The sequence below is a fragment of the Nicotiana tomentosiformis genome, chromosome 6, assembly GCF_000390325.3.
Source record: "Nicotiana tomentosiformis chromosome 6, ASM39032v3, whole genome shotgun sequence".
Lineage (NCBI taxonomy): Eukaryota > Viridiplantae > Streptophyta > Magnoliopsida > Solanales > Solanaceae > Nicotiana > Nicotiana tomentosiformis.
The window spans coordinates 17,692,440-17,710,150 of NC_090817.1; the positions used below are offsets into that span (position 1 = coordinate 17,692,440).

Below are 17,711 nucleotides of genomic sequence, written 5' to 3' on the forward strand. Positions count from 1 at the left end.
CTTTATTGAACAAGTTTTTCATAAACTTTTATAAGCTTCAGGCACTTTAAACCCTTCAGGAATTTTCATATAAATTTCATTGTCTAATGTGCCATACAAATAGGCTATGACAACATCCATCATACGCATATCAACTTTTTCATGGACTGCTAGATTTATAAGATACTTGAAGGTGATTGCATCCACCACAGGAGAATATGTCTCCATATAAGCAATGACAGGCCTTTGTGAAAATCCTTGTGCCACAAGTCGTGCTTTCTATCTAACGATTTTATTTTTATAATTTTATTTTCGCACAAAAATCGATTTATAACCCACTGGCTTTATTCCTTCAAATGTTCGAACTATACGTCTGAATACTTCACGTTTTTCAAGTGAAATTAATTCTACATGGATAGCATCTTTTTATTTTGACCAATCATTTCTTTGTCTATATTCATCGACTGATCTTGGTTCTAGATCCTCATCTTGTTGCATTATTTCAACAACAACATTATAAGCAAAATCATTATCGACAATAATATTATTTCGGTTCCACTTTTTTTTCTGTAGAGACATAATATATTGAGATCTCTTTATTCTTACTATTTTCAAGTACTGGACCTCCACTGAAGTCTTATCATTTGTTATGTCACGTAGCTCTTTTTGAGAAATTGCCTCCATATTATGATCCCCTAGATCATTTGCTCCTTTTCTCTTTCGAGAATTTTTATCTTTGGAGCATATTGGTCTACCACGTTTCAAGTATGGCTTAGATTCATTTGTATTTATAGATTGTCCAGATGGGACATCAATTCGAATAAGAGAATTAGCAGCTGAAATTTGTGAGTTAGTTACCCTAGGTAGGTCATTGCATGCATGTGACAGTTAATTTGTAATATTTTATAAATAAATTATCTTTAGAACTCCGTGTTCACATTGATTTATTCGAGGATCTAAATGACATAGTGATAATGCATTTCAATCTATCTGTTTTTCCAACTGCTTATTTTTTCCCCTTAATGTTAGGTATACTGATTCATCAAAATGGCAATCAACAAATCTTGCAGTAAATAAATCTCCAGTTGTAAGTTTCAAATATTTTATAATAGAAGGATATTCATACCCAATATATATCCCCAAGCTTCTTTGGGGACCTATTTTTATGCATTGTGGTAGAGCAATTGGAATATATACCGCACATCCAAATATTCTAAGATGGAAAATATTTGGCTCCTGGCCAAAAGCTAATTATATTGGGGAGATTTTACGATAACTTGTGGGCCTGATCCGCACAAGAGCTGTTGCTTGTAAAATAGCATGACCTCATATCGAAATGGAAAGTTTTGTTATCATAAGCGTTGATCTAGAAATTAATTGGAGGCGTTTGATCAGTGATTTTACTAGACCATTTTAATATGAACATGAGCAACTGGATGCTCAGATGTTATCTCAGTTGATATACAATAATCATTAAAGGTCTGGGACGTAAATTCACCAGCATTATCAAGATGAAGTATCTTAGTTGCATAATCTGGAAATTGTGCTTTTAATCTTATTAATTAAGCAGTAATCATACAAAGGACAAATTGCGGGTTGATAACAAGCACATGTGGCCATCTTGTAGATGCATCTATCAAAACCATATAATATCTGAATGATCCACATAGAGGATGTATGAGCCCACATATATCACCCTATATACATTCCAAAAATGCAAGAGATTCAACTCTAACTTTCATTATTGATGGTCTGATAATCAGTTTGCCTTGAGAACATGCATCACAAAAGAATTCTTTAGTTTGATGAATCTTTTGGTTCTTCAATGAATGACTACGTGAATTCTCAATTATTTTGCGCATCATATTGTAACCGGGATGGCCCAACCAGTCATGTCAAATAATAAAATTATCAGTAAACCCTTTGTTTGCTATGACATGTGATTGAACTACACTAATACTAGTGTAGTATAATCAGGAGGAAAATACAGAAAGCTTTTCAAGCACAAACTTCTTTTTTTATTTTTATTATAGTAATATAAAGGTATTCAACCTTTCTTTCATTGGTGGTCTTAACATGATAGCCATTTTGGCGAATATCTTTGAAACTCAACAAGTTTCTTTGAGACCTACTACAATATAATGCATCCTTAATAGCCAATATAGTTCCTCCCGGTAGTAATACAATCACTCTTCCAGAGCTCTAAATTAATTTTGTACTACCACATATTATTATGATATTGGCTTCTTTCATAATTAAATAAGTGAAATATCTCTTATCTTTTAATATGGTGTGCGTCGTAGCAATATCAAGAAGGAATATTTTTTCTTTATTATTCATACGGCCAACTGAAGATTGGAAAGTTTTCATATTCTTCATAAAGAGAAAAAAAATAATCATAAGTAATATTAAAAAATTTAAGAACAAAAGAAACTATATTTAGGAAAGTAAATACTCACAACATAATTTTTATTCAAAATATGAAATTCATTAAAAAATAATATTTACTCTTATAATTTTTCCCAATAATAGTCTTCTGTTATGATGCTCAAAGAAGTCTCCACCTTCTAAATGAGTAATATCTGCAACACCTTCAAAAATATCATCTTTATAGGCAAGGTTTGCTTCAACTCTATCATGATTATTCATAAGACCCGCCTCAACATCATTTTGAAAGTCAAATGAGTCTTAACATCATTTTGTTTCCCTTTTATAGAGGCTTGATAAAGCTTGACAAAATATTCAGGCGTACGACAAATTCATGCCTAATGATTTTTCATACCATATCGGTGAAAAATATTACCTTTACCTTTTGAAGGATTATTCTAAGAATCCTTATTGTTCTTTTTTTTATAACGACCACCATCATGTCGATTATTATTTCATCCCTTACCACGCCCACGTATATTAATACGGTCACGATAATTATTTTGTCTTCTTTCAGATTTTGAATCTATCGCTACCACATTCGCTTATGGAAATAGAGCTGATCCAGTAGGGCGGGCTTTGTGATTTTTCATTAAAAGGGAATTATGTTGTTCAGCCACCAAAAAGCATGAAATTAAATCAGAATATTTCTTAAAGCCCTTTTCACGGTATTGCTGTTGTAACACCATATTTGAGGCATGAAAAGTGGAAAGAATTTTTTCCAACAAGTCCTCATCATTCATAGATTCCTCGCATAATTTTAGTTGGGAAATTATTCTATATACAAAAGAATTATATTCACTTATGATTTTATAATCTTGTAGTCGTAAATGCACCCACTCACGACGAGCTCTTGGCAATGTCGTGGACTTTAGGTGGTCATATCATTCCTTCAAACTAGTCCATAATTGAAATGGATCTTTCAAGGATAAATATGCACTTTTTAACCCTTCATCAAGATGATGACGAAGGAAAATCATGGCTTTCGCCTTATCCTGACTTGATGCTTCATTTTCTTCTTTAATAATGTCACTAAGACCTTTAGCGTCAAGGTGAATTTCAACATCAAGTACCCATGACAAATAGTTATTCCTAGAGATGTCAAGTGCCACAAATTCAAATTTTGACAAATTCGACATAGTGGAAACTATCATAGAAAATAAGTGAATTAGAAGGATAAGAATTATTATCAATGAAAAAAATTCAATGCAAAATATAATCGTGTATTAATATTCTCGATATATAATTGTTAGAACAAACAATTATGTGTAGTGCGATGATAATTTAGTGGTTAATATTATACAAAGGAAATTTAGACATGTAAGTATATTTTCAAAGATTAAATAAGTTGAAGTAATCTCAATAATAGGTACTAGTATATTTTGTTCTATTTAGAAGACGTTTCAATAAGTTAAGTAGGCATAAAATTAGATGATATCAAATATGTCAAGTTTCAACATTGAATACGATTCATCTAATAGTTTAGTCATTAATTTTAAAGTCATTAATTAGTTTGTACACTTAGGTGATAAATTCATTGAAGACACGTTTAAACCTTTTGAAAATTTTGCAAGAATTCCTTCTAAATGCATATTCTGTTAGGCTATTTGGATGTGGGCTTAATTACTCTAATTATTATAATTTAATAATTATCTATTTATGTGTAGGTTTAAACTTCTTCGTAGTTTATATAATTTAATAACAATTTAATCGAAACTTATTATTTTCATACCAAGGCAATTGTTATAATCATATTCAAAACAAGTTATGTATATGGCAATTAAATTGCAGGTTAAAGAAGATCCTAATAGAAACGTTATAAAGATAAGAATGCATACCTGAATCGGGAAAAAAAAAATTAACTACCTCTTTTTGGAAGAAGATAAAATTCGGATGAAGCAGACAATCTCAGTTGGTTAGAACCTCGTGTTGATAACGTATTATAAAATTATAGCAATATAAGCTTAGAAATATAGAAAAAACTTTTCTTCTATCAAGTTGTATTCAAGTTTATCTTATTGATATTTTTTGCAGAATCAGAAACACTGTATATATAGTGCACAATATATTTGAAGGTTACAAGATATTAAATAAGTGTAATAAACATCTTCATGTATAATCCAAAATGGTTCATGGATAAGTTGTTGGACATCCACAAATTCAATGTATTCATAACCGTGACATTCTTGTTTGTATCCTTATTAGGATGCGGCTGATTCATAACACTAAACCAATTAATGAGTCATAGTATATGGTTTGGTCTGTCTAAAATTTATTTAGAACAAAATGTGCTAGGGTTAGTTTGGACTACGCAATTAGTTGTAGTCCAATTCATCAGCGCTGCAACTCAAGAAAAAGAAGATAATAAAAAAAAACAGCATTTTATGGTCCAAGGAAATATTTTAAGAGGCAAAAATTGGAGAAAGAAAAAGAGTTGAGAGTTTTACAGATCTCGAATTTGACACCTACAAGAATTTGGTCAAAAGTCCATCACCGACCAAAATAATTTTTTAACCCATATTGATTTTTAATTATTTACTTATAAAAAGATATTTTCATATGAAAGCTTATCTATCACATCTAAAGATGGCAAGTGGGCCGATCCAGACCCGGGACCGCGGGCCAAACGGGCTAAATGGGCCAGGACCGTTTGGCCCGATTTTAGTGGGCCTGAGTCGGTCTTATGGACCGATTCTATGATTTGGGCCCGTCAGGGCCGAGACCATTTAGCCCGCCAGGGTCCGGGGCCGGACCGGTCCCTTAGCGGGCCAAACGGTCCCAACGGCTATTTTTAAAAAAAAAATATAGCCGTTGGGCTGTCAAAAATAGTCGTTGGCTATTTATAAAATAGTCATTTAACCCCCCAACTTTGTTTTAATCCCAAACTTTTTATAATTACACTTTTTCCCTATTTTCAACTATAAATATCTCATCATTCTTTCATTTTTTTCTAATATACATCTTATATATAGTATATAAGATGTATATATAGCTTATCGAATATAGCTTATTACTTATATCATATATATATATATATATATATATTATACATTTAATATATATACTATACTATACTATACTATATATACATCTTATATATACATCTTATATACTATACTATATACTATATATACATCTTATATCGATATATATATATATATATATATATATATATATATATATATATATATATATTATACATTTAATATATATACTATACTATATATACATCTTACATATAGTATATAAGATGTATATATAGCTTACCGAATATATATATATATATATATATATATATATATATATATATATATATATATATATATATATATATATATAAGATGAATATATAGCTTATATATATATACTATACTATATATACATCTTATATATAGTATATAAGATGTATATATAGCTTATCGAATATAGCTTATATATATATATATACTATATATACATCTTATATACTATATATATTCGATATTAAATATTGAATATTAAAATTTAGGTCACAATTCTATAATAAAATTTATAAAGCATTGTCTTAGATATTTTTTTAAACATTCTTTTGTCTCTAATATCTATTTAATTTTTATTTTTTTTAAAAAATATGTTGGGCCCACTTAGCCCGTTTAGCCCGCGGGCCGGGACCGTTTAGATCGGGACCAAACGGTCCCGGGCCGATTTCTACAAAAGCCTGTTTGTCCGGGCCCGTTTAATTTGGAACCAGCCCACTTGGCCCGTTTAGGTCCGGAACCGGCCCATTTGCCAGTCCTAATCACATCCTTGTCAAATGAAGGTTCAATGCACGTGTTTGATCATTTTAAGTTTATCGGTTTTAGATTTTAAGACATGACAGCTTAATAAATATATATTTATATATATTTAATAAATTCTTTAACACAAATACAAGATATGAAGTTTTGCCGACTCTCTAATAATACATATCCACAAGAAAGAAAATCAGAAAGGAAGAAATGAGTTGTATTGACCTTTTCCAAGTCAAGTTGACTTATTCTATTTATTTTTTTTCCAAGTGACTTTTATTTCTCTTAAGCTGCAGAATTAAATGCATTCTACCTGCCATAGTTATTTCCCAACAAATTGTTGAATTATTCTCTTAAGCTGCAGACTTAAATGAATTTTACCTGCCATAGTTATTTCCAAATAAATTGTTGAGCCAGTGGAGTGTCCTTTTGTTATTTACTTTCAAGTACACATTAGTCCTACAGGGTAGGTTAGGGGTAAGTAAGTACCCTCCACTTCCAATCAAGAAATTGTGAGTTCGAGTCACTCCAAGTGCAAGGTGAGAGTTCTTGGAGGGAGGGAACCAAGGGTCTATCGGAAACAGCCTCTCTACCCCAGGGAAGGGATAAGGTCTGCGTACACACTACCCTCTACATACCCCACTAATAAGATTATACTGGATTGTTGATGTTGTACCCATTAGTCCTACAAGTTAATAGTATACTAGTACTAACTATTAACAAAACCAAACCCGGTTTTGGTCAACTAGTCTCGATTGTAATCTGCAGCTGCATGCAACCAATAATTTAATACATCCTTCGGTCCATAATATGTGATCTTTTGAACTTTTTATGTTAGTCTAAAATAAGTATTTTTTTTACCTAATCAAGAACTGATTAACTTCATATTTTTAAATTTGACCTTATTTACATATCTCAACGTGTCAAGTTAACAATAAGTAAATTTTAATTGAGGGTAATTTAGTCAAAATACTAATTCTTTTCTAGGAGTTAGTATTTTTTAAGGGATGTGTCATAGGCTAAAAAAATCACTTATTATGAAGCGGTGAAAGTATACAATTAAGCAAGAACACATGACATGATTGATCTTAAAATTTGAGTTTTATTTGTGATCTCCCACTTTAGTCTGCTTTTATTTTTCGCTTAGCCCTGATCTACTTAAATTGCTGCTAACATGTTAGGACGAGAGTATATTGGGAAATTGAAGTAGTGAGCAGTACAAAACTTTAATCAATCAAAGGGCATAAAATTAAAGTAAGAGACTCTCTTTGTTGTAGAACTTCACCAAAAACATTATTGAACTTCCAAAACCAAAGGAATGCAAGATGAAGGGTAAATGTTGTTCTTCAATCCTTTCTTCTTCTTCATCTTCTTCTTTTTATATTTAAGTTACATATACAAAAAATATGAAAACTTTTACACTCTCAGCGTCCTATATTTTTAAGATATTACTCGGTACATAGTAGTATGTACTCAGTGAAATAGTTGGTGCGCACTCAAACTAATCTTGACATCTCCATAATAAATAATTTATTTTTATAACTGATTCGTTTTTAAACAAGTCTACTATTATAAATGTGGGCTTGAATTTTAGAGTTATCATTAAGTTAACCCATTCAACTCCAAGTTTGGCATGCCAATGAATCCAGAAAAGTAAATTTGTAGTAGCTGGACTCGGTGTATACTTAGGCTATGACGAACGTGATCGTTCAAGTTGTTAAAAACCATGGACCCTAACTAGATCTGCATATAATAGTTAAAAAAAAATGGTATGTAATCTAAATGTATAGCTTAGCTCTACAGACTAATAGCCTGCTTTAGGGCTGCTTATCGGGCGGATTGGGCGGTTAATTACTCTTAACGGTTTGGCTTAACGGTTATCGGTTTTTAAATGTATTAATCTGCTAGCCACCCGCTAAGATATCGGGCGGATTGGTATCGGTTTGGCTCTTATCGGGCGGTTATTGGGCGGTTTATCGGCCTAATGCAATCTATATTACGCGCATTAATTGTTTGATGACCGCCTAGCATACAAATTCAAAATAGAAAATTACACATTGAGTTCAGACATACATGCCTGTTAACGCCTACATAAGAATGATGTAGTGTGTCATGTGTTGTAGAGTGAAAAAAACATAACATATTGTAGGCTACATTACATCCCAAAGCAGACTACATATGAGTCCAGACATACATATCTGTTAACGCTTACCATTAAATCCCAAAGCAGACTACATTACATGAGTCGAGACATACATATGTCTGTTAACGCCTAGCATATTAATTCAGAATAGGGAATTCCAGTCTATATTCAAAGTGAGTCCAGAATACATATTTCAAAATGATTAATCCATAAGTGAGCAGTCTATACAGAAATGTTTGGCCTGCAGCTAACGCCTAACAGTGCTTGAATTTCTGCAGCTTCAAAGTTCAAACAACAACTTCAAATTTCTAACTTAAACTCTCAACCAGGCATTTCACGCTATATCATTAACCATACAAACAATACCGAGCAAAAGGCAGTTATGTATAGAAATAGGGATGGATTATAAGCAGTAAACAATTTACAGGAAACGCAAATGCGCTCTTTCCCCAGAACATAATTCAAGACAGTACTATCATCAATATTGTGGGATAAAAGTTGTGGCACAACACTACTGTTCTTCTATTAAACATAGACAACATGCATTAGTTTAAAAAAATAAAAGTAGAGGTGAACCATAGATAACAGTTTAAACAATCTTGTTGTAGGGTGGGAGAATAAGCTAAGCTAATACCTCGAAGAAGTGGAAGGATTTTTTATATTTAATATATATATATATATATATTCTTAATGGGTTAACGGATTATCCGTTAAGAAAATTGAATAATCCGCCCCCAAACCGATAACCCGTTAATAAAAAAATTTCAATCCGTTCCCCATCCGTTAAACCGTTAACCCGATACCAATAAGCCATTAAGCTTCGGTTTCGGTTCGGTTTTCGGTTTCGGTTCGGTTTTGAACACCCCTAGCCTGCTTGGCCAATTTTCTTTTGAGGGAAAAGCATTTTTTTCTAAAATTAAAGTGTTTTGCCAAGTTTTTGAAAGGGAAAAAAGTGCTTTTGAGGAGAAACAGAAACAGTTTTGGAAAAGCAGAAAAAAATAGCTTCTCCCTAAAAGTATTTTTTTGAAAAGCATTTTTGAGAAAAATACACTTAGAAGCAGTTTTTTAAAGTTTGGCCAAACACTAATTGCTGCTCAGAAGTGTTTTTCAAATTAATTAGTCAAACATAAATTGTTTCTCACCAAAAGTACTTTTGGAAAAAATATTTTTAGATAAAAACGTTTTTCAAAATAAACTGATTTTTGCAACTTGATCAAACAGGCTATAAGATACTTAAATGAACAAAGGTATTAACAGGCTTTGCTCTGGTCAAAGGCAAAGCTAGGAATTGAATTTCATATATTCTGAATTTACCACCAAATTATGTAGTTCATTTTGAGTTTGTAATTAAATATCTAAATGTATTTTGATGAATTTTTAATATAATGTCGAGTCGAAATAAAAGCTATTGGGCTTATTTACCTAATACTTTACCCCTGCACCAAGCTCCAGTTGAGTATAGGATGTTACTTCATTCTAGAAGTGGTTACTGCATCACAATCACAATCTGGATGTAGAGGTCCTAAGAAATTTTAGGCATAAATCATAATCCATAATCACACAGGAGATGAAAATTGTACTAGGCACGCCCGTGCGACAAAGCTGCTGATGAGATGAATTGATCTCAGGTCTCTCATGTGCGAAACCACTCACTCAATCGTCTCGGACTTTTGAATATTAGAATCAAAACAACACCTCATACAAAGTCAAAATCACTGTTTGTCTACATAGTGCATTACCTTTTGTTTTCTCTTCTAAAAACTAATAGTCGGAAATCTTCTAAGTTCGGGAAAAATGTCTATCATTCAAATTTGAAAAGAGAAATTTGCTTTTTAAAGCAACATTGGGAGTGTATATTATTTTTATCCGATTTAAATACAAAATCTTAATATTCAAATATGTGCTAGAATGCACACATCTTAATTTTAATAAAAATAAATGTAGCCAAAGAAATGTTAATTACATAATAGTGATACTGTAAAAATTTAGTTAGGAGACAACGGCTCGGTTACTGTACGGGTTCAAACTTAAGTTATTCAAGTATAACTATTGCTACGACCATGCAATGTTTACTTTCTACCAACAAGAGTTGTAGTGGAGTGGTAAGTATTCATTCATTCTTAACCAGAGGTCTCGGGTTCGAGTCCCTGGATATGAAGTCGTCTTTGTTATAGAGAGTATTTTACCCTCAATGTGAGACTTTCCGGCGCAAATACGAATATAATCGGACCCCAATGTGAATACAGATACCAGACTAGAACAAAAAAAGAATGTTTAATTTGTAGTTTCTACTGCACTACTTGGTGATTAAGGTTCATATTGAGTGAAAAGCAATAAAGCACCCCCACATAGATCCCACTTCCCCAAAGTGTGGTCTCCATCCCTGAAGCTTCTCTCGACCTACGAGCCACACACACTATTTATACACAACCAACCATCTCGTAAGCTCACAGCTCATGATATCTTCGTATGTCTTGTAACCACAAAGATTCTCTTAGTATCTCATCAAACACACGCACAACCATTTACTTTTAAAATTCCCAAAGCCTCATTCAAGATTCTTTTGCTTCTATTTCCAAAATGGCCGGTCGATTTAGATTCATGTTCTGTTTCTATTTGTTACTTGGAATCTTGTTTTTTCAAGCAATGGCGGAAGGGTCAGGAATTTCACGGCCATTCCCTCGAAAGCTGAGAGTAGAAACTGATCAAACAGAGAGTAGAATAGCCGATCCACCAATTTCAGAGAATACAGTAGCAGAGTCATTTGAAGAAGGAGAAGATGAAAGTGGTAAAGGACCCGCCATTGGTGAAGCTCCGGAGAGTATTCTGAAAATGGAGCATCATATTCATCATTCTGATAAGTCTGTTGCTGGAGGAGGGGTCATTATTGGTGGACTTGTTACTGTCATTTTTGCTGCTGTTTATTGCTATATTAGAGTCACTAGAAAGAGAGATGAAGATCAAAGTTGAGGTTTATTTTCTTTTCTTTTTTCTCTTCTTTTTTTTTTGGGGGGGGGGGGGGTCGGGGGGTCTTTTTGGAAAGAAAATATGTGAATATTAAGTTAGGATTAGGATATAGTTCACTGTTTCAGGAAACTTTCTTTTAATCGATTTGGAATATTTTGTATGAGAAAGTTAGGGTGTTAGGTCTTAGGAACAGGGAAGTAGTGGTTAAAATGCCAATTGAGGAGTTTTCAAGCTAAATTTGCATGTTTCCTTTTTATTAGACCATGAACATTTGTAATACCTCTCCTTGTGCTACAATTTATGTGTCAAACCTCTTTATGACAGCATATTTTTTGACGCTATAGTGAAGTGTTGCTATAAAGGATATATATTATAACATAACATAATAATCGGTTTTGAGAAAAACTCGTTTTATACAAATATACTGTTATTCAAATAAGTAGTTTGAATCAGCACAAAATTAAAAAAAAATTAGAAATTTGTGTTCTTGGACAAGTTTGAAAGCATTTGATAGGTTACTCAAGCTGAAAGCTTTTAAAGGATAAGAAAAGTGAAGATATATGAAGTGCAGCAATACCCTTGTACTATTTGAGTATCTGGTCCCTACCGTTATACTATTACATTTGCCTGTAATTTAGACCGAAGGATATGTGGCAATCTAAAAAACAAATAACCCTCCCCAATTTTATGCGAGTATTTGGTAGTACATTTTAGCTGCGTAAACACAACACACAATTATAATTCATAAGTCATGCCGACCCTTAGCAGCCTAGTCTGAGGAATAGCCATAACTTTCTCCCCTTGCCTGAAGTTCTTGCGCAAGAAATGATATGCATAGTTGACAACAAATTTCTTCAAGAATGAAGCATCTTGTTTAGCCACCACTTGTGCTTCTCCCAAGAGATAGAACACTCCTTGTTCCTTTGCTTTTTCCACAAATTGAATCTCTTCTTCTTCCTCAAGTCTAGGGGACATGACCATTTGTGTTCTAGTACTTGATAAAGAATGAGTTGACTGAGCTACTGAACTATTGACTAATGACATAATTGAACCAGTTGATACTGGTTCACTAATTTCTCTGTCTTCAACTTGATGATCATGTGCTGCAAGAATATAATGTTCGTGTCGAATGAATTCTTTCAAATGTTCCACTAATTGGTTTTCAAATTCCTCTGGTTTCCCAAGTTGATCATTGTACCCTAACCTAACTACACATCTTAACACCTTGTATTCTCTTGGCTCAACATGTCGGAACAAGAAATGTTCCTCTAGCGCTACTTTACTTATAGGAATGGATTCAATTGACACCAAAACTACGATAGAATGGATGCACGGAATGTTTGAGACAAAGTGAGGAAATATAGGTGGAATCCCCTGTACTAATTCAGAGTAGAGTAGTCCTATTCCAGGTACTCTTTTGATGTCTGGATTCTTGGCTAAGTCCCTAATGTAGTCACTCGAAACCTTGTTATTGAGCTCGAATTCGTACCTACGTTTTTGAACATAGTGCCAAATTCCCATAATGATCACAAGCACAAATGAAAAAGACACAGGTAGAAAACCACCTTGCGCGAATTTTGTCAGCTGAGCGAAGAGATATGTAGATTCTATGGTAACGTACACCACGTAGAATAGGATAATCCACCATATGCTGATTTTCCATATAAGAAGCATTATTAATGTGACCATATTTGTGGTTATAATCTCAGCAGTAACCACAGCGATACCATAAGCATGCCCCAATTTTTCTGTGGTTTTGAAGCAGAAAGTAACTAGAACGCAAGCAACCATGAGGAAATAATTGAGTTCAGGGATGTAAACTTGACCCTCGTGCTTCGCAGATGTGTGAATTACTTTCACCCTTGGGAAACAACCTACACTTTGGGCCTGAGCCACAATAGAAAAAGCTCCAGATATCATTGCTTGACTTGCAATAATGGCTGCAGCAACCGCCACTACAAATGTTGGCCAGTAAAGTGGACCTGTAAATAGCACCAACTTCAAAATGGTTTCATCCATATCACATCAAAACATAATTTATTTATCTATGTAGGTGAAATTTGCACTGCAAAAGTGAAAAAAGTTAACGAATTATTATAGTTAAGGAATATGATATATGCACGCGGGAGACTTGCCTGGAACTGATTCATAGAAAGTATTCTCAACATGTTCGGGGAATTTTGAGAGATAAGCAGCTTGACCACTGTAAGCTGAGAGCAATGCTGGAAATACGACACAACTGAAGCTTATCTGCGATGCATATATGTACAATCGTAATATTTACAACAATTAGGTCAGAGGTAATTGCAAGTTAACTCTATTTAATAACATTGCTTACTAACCTACAATAATAGAGCGGCAAAATAAAAAATGTAAAATGAAGGAGACTTACTTGAACAGACCGCACACTGAAGTGACCCAAATCAGCAAACATAGCTTCGGATCCTGTAATTGTTTCATAAAACTTTCAACAGATAAAAGTATTTGTAACTTGAAAATATGATAAGTAACATGGTATAACCGATTAAATTACACGAATACTGTAAATAAAATTTTAACCTGTAATGCAGAGGAAAACTCCGCCAAGGGAAAGCCATCCTTTTGTACCGTTTCTTTTGAAGTAATCAATAATGTATTTGGGATTAAAGGCACGTAAGACGCTCACATCATACTTGAACAAGTTGTAGAGACCAATGCCACTTATAAACAAAAACCAAATGCAAATGGCTGGAGCAAATGTATATCCCACTTTATCTGTACCAAAACTTTGAACACAGAAAAGGGCTACCAGTGTTGCAATGGAAACACCCACAACAGCCTCTGCAATAAATCTTTACCATCAGTTGTTTCAATCAGTAAAATCGAAAACAAAGAAATTGGAGAGAGAAAAATAGTACTCCCTCCCGTTTCATTTATATGTCTTAGCTTGACCAGGTTACCAAATTTAAGAATGCAACGAATACTTGTAGTCTTAAATTAAAAGCGTATCCGCATATATAAAATATAATATCAATAATCCTCTTTTGAATCTTGTGATCAGAATATTAATTATTTACTAAATATATAAATATGGTATTCTTTATTAAATGGATAAATAAAAAAGATACATAAATTGCAAGAGTAATTCTTTTTTTGGATATTTGTGACAGACAAATTAATACGTCAAGAAATCTACTTTGCAACAGACTGTCACAAAACAGGCGTAGCAAATATTTTCTAGCTGATTATCACCTTGGCCTAGAGGCTTTATTCCACTTACGGCAGAGAGAACTGCATGAGAAAGCACCACATTAAACAAAAATAGTGTCGATCATATAGCTTGAAATTGACAATAAATCTATGAGTATGATGGAGTATATATGTTTTTACTAATATTTAATTAGTAACCTGAGATGCAAGGAGTAAGAACTCCATCACCAATTACCATAGAAGTTCCAAGGATGGCGACGAAGACAAGAAATATTTTTGCAAATTTACTCTTCTCCAAATTATGTCTGATCTTTTGAGCTCGTCTAAATTTATTGGATGGTATCTCTAGCTTATAGTGTGAAAGCTCTCTGTCCTCTGGTTCTTGATTTGGGATGAGACTCACTTTTGCATATCGACATATTAAAGAATACAAGGCAAATGCTCCCCCTGCATTCGTTATTCGGTCAAATGGTGCCAAATAAATTGAGTCGAATGAGAGTAGTAAATAGTAGTGACGGACATATTATAACTTACCATCGCCATTGTCGTTGGCCCATAAGACAATGAAGACATACTTAGTCATAGGTACGAGGATTATGGTATATATGATGAGGGACAACACTCCGAGAATGTCATCCTTGTGTCCAATTTTATCAGTAAAAGTACTTGCAAAAACGTAGAGAGGGGAAGTTCCTATGTCTCCGTAGATAACTCCTACTGACTGAAATGCTAAACTCAGTATTGTCTTCCAATCAGCCTGCAGTGACAATATCAACAATTTCAACATATATAAACTAAATTCACTGTCACCTAAAGATAATTATATACTCGAAAAACTAAATTAGGTGGACTGCAACTTGCTACACTGGTTAGGCTATATAAATAATTTAAAATTTTATTAGACTTTCACTATATATAATAAGTTAAATCCGTACCTTAGAGGAATGTCCAGCTGGAGTGAAAGAAACTTTTCCAGCTTCCAAGTTCAGAGAGTCTACACGGTATATTTTCTTGTTTTCCATTCACGAGGCCTTCTTCTTTTTGCTTTGCCAGTCCCCACCTTTGCTCTTTATATATATAGGCCCTCAAAACTCACATGCACCCTTAGAATATTCCCTTTTTTCCTTAATATTTTGTACTTAGCAACAATTATTATAACCTTTAATAATAAATGCAGATATGAAGTTAATGCTTTATGCGTATTATTTTCTAGTCATGATGATAAAAGCAACCTTTTTTCTAACTTTTGTAATTACAGTTAAAACTTCTCTGGTCATAAAAAAAAATAGATTCAAAATCAGAAACGAATCTTTCATAAAACATTAAATAGTAAAATAGTAAATTATCCCCAAAATCTGACTCGATTTGAATCTTCCACCACTCGAAAAAATGCAACATTTGGTGTGTGATCTTTTATAACGTTAAATAGTAAAATTTCTAGCATTAGGACAAGGCAATATAATTGCTAATTCTCTTATAAAGTTGCCGGTTGTTAATCGACGAACCAAATAATTTTAACAAAATGAGAATGTTTGGCTTGATTTAGCAATATGTACATACCCCTTTGTCTTTTCTTACAGCTGACAAATTGTACTATTAATAAGATATCATAACAATTGTACCTGTATATAAGGTGCAGGTTACATTTTATTACCTAAGGAAAAAAAAAGGCCGACAAATGAATAATTTATCCAGCAATGTTGTTACAGCATTACTCTTTTATCCAACCAATTGAATTCATCATAAGGAAACAAATCCTAATAATCTTAAACAAAAGACTAAAAGGAGTACTCATACTATTTTTCAATTGCATGTATTTGGGATTTTCTGTGGATATTGTTGTGCTAAAACGGTCCAAAGATACTCTTAACATGGTATGATATTGTCCGCTTTGGACCAAGTCCGCACGATTTTTTCGAAAAGGCTTTACATCATTAAGAGTATCAAACTCCTTATAAGTAGTTTATTTTTCTTTTCTACTTTTCATGTGCGACTTTGTTCACACACTCCCAATAATCTCCCACTTCAACTAAGTTTCACATGACTCATCACCGTTTATGGGCTAATTTGGAGATTAACTATGTGTCACCCACCTGGTCCGAGTATTTACGGTCACCAAAGCCCAAGGAGAGGCTGTGTATGCGTCTTTGAAGCTATGGGTAAACGTAGTGAATCGGCCCATAGACGGGCAAAGGCACGAAGCTGGGCCTTATGACATCACTTCGTGTTGGCCCAAATGATTTGATGATTGACAAAGGAACTCAAGCATGAACCAGGTCCATACACAGTATACACAGACACGGGCAAATTCGAGCATAAGGGATGCATGTGAAGGAGATAAGCTTAAGTTATTATATCTGATATCTCCTGATCGAAAAGGTTGCATAAATGATAAGGAGAAGGACTCCTTACTCGAAGAGAACTTTATCCAAGATAAGGGAGGAGTTAGAAGTTGAAGATAACTAGAACTCTTCCACCAAGGAAGAGTAAAGCATTAGAACTCTAGTTAATCTTTATTTACTAACTCTATATATATATATCAGTTGTGTTCTCATTTACAGGTGACGCATAAACGCTGAAGTTAAACTTGAGTTGAGAGCGAAATAGCAAGGCATTTGCAAGCAATTCTTGTGTGATTCAAGTGTGCGAACCTGAAGCTACTTGAACCTGATAGAAGAATCAGTTTCAAGTGTCTGTCTTTTATTCTAGTTTCATTGTTGTAGGTGTTTTAAAATTTTACCTTTCAGCTTTATCTAGAGGCAATTGTTTTAGGTATTCTAAGTATTCAAGTTAGAGTTAACTTGAAGTTGTCGCAACAGTTAGAGGCTGGTTTCCACAACGGGATTAGAAGTAATCCTTAGGTTTACAAAGAGTTTTGTAAATATTATTTTGGCTCAGTGATTTAGTGAAGTATTAGAGAAAATCCTACTAAGTAGTAGGTCGTATTTTTTTCACCTTTTGAGCCCGGTATTTTTTACGTAAAAATACTTGTGTTCTTTACTTTTCGCATTTACTATTTTCGCAATAGTAGTATAAGGAACTCATCGAAGAACCAGGTGCTTCTACAATCAGTTCACGTGAAAATTGGACACCACACAAATTATCCTCCCCCCACCCCTTCTTGTGTGGCATTGAAGTACAAATTATCAATTGGTATCAGAGCAGGTTATCCTTGAAGAGGCTAACACCTTAGGAAAAGATCAAGATGAATGCACCACCTGGAAACTGGGAAGGGCAAT

The 17,711-nt window shown here is 33.5% G+C and overlaps 1 protein-coding gene across 1 annotated transcript; it reads right to left on the bottom strand.

Moving 5' to 3' along the window:
• Positions 1 to 11,849: 11,849 nt before the first annotated feature.
• Positions 11,850 to 15,518, bottom strand: LOC104091955 (potassium transporter 5-like). The gene is made up of 8 exons (XM_009597403.1): positions 15,408 to 15,518; positions 15,007 to 15,229; positions 14,671 to 14,919; positions 14,515 to 14,553; positions 13,843 to 14,103; positions 13,676 to 13,728; positions 13,419 to 13,533; positions 11,850 to 13,265 (listed from the first exon to the last, which is right to left on the bottom strand). Exons 1-8 carry the CDS (start codon positions 15,492 to 15,494, stop codon positions 12,019 to 12,021), a joined length of 2,274 nt encoding a protein of 757 aa, XP_009595698.1. The 5' UTR covers positions 15,495 to 15,518; the 3' UTR covers positions 11,850 to 12,018.
• Positions 15,519 to 17,711: the final 2,193 nt, after the last annotated feature.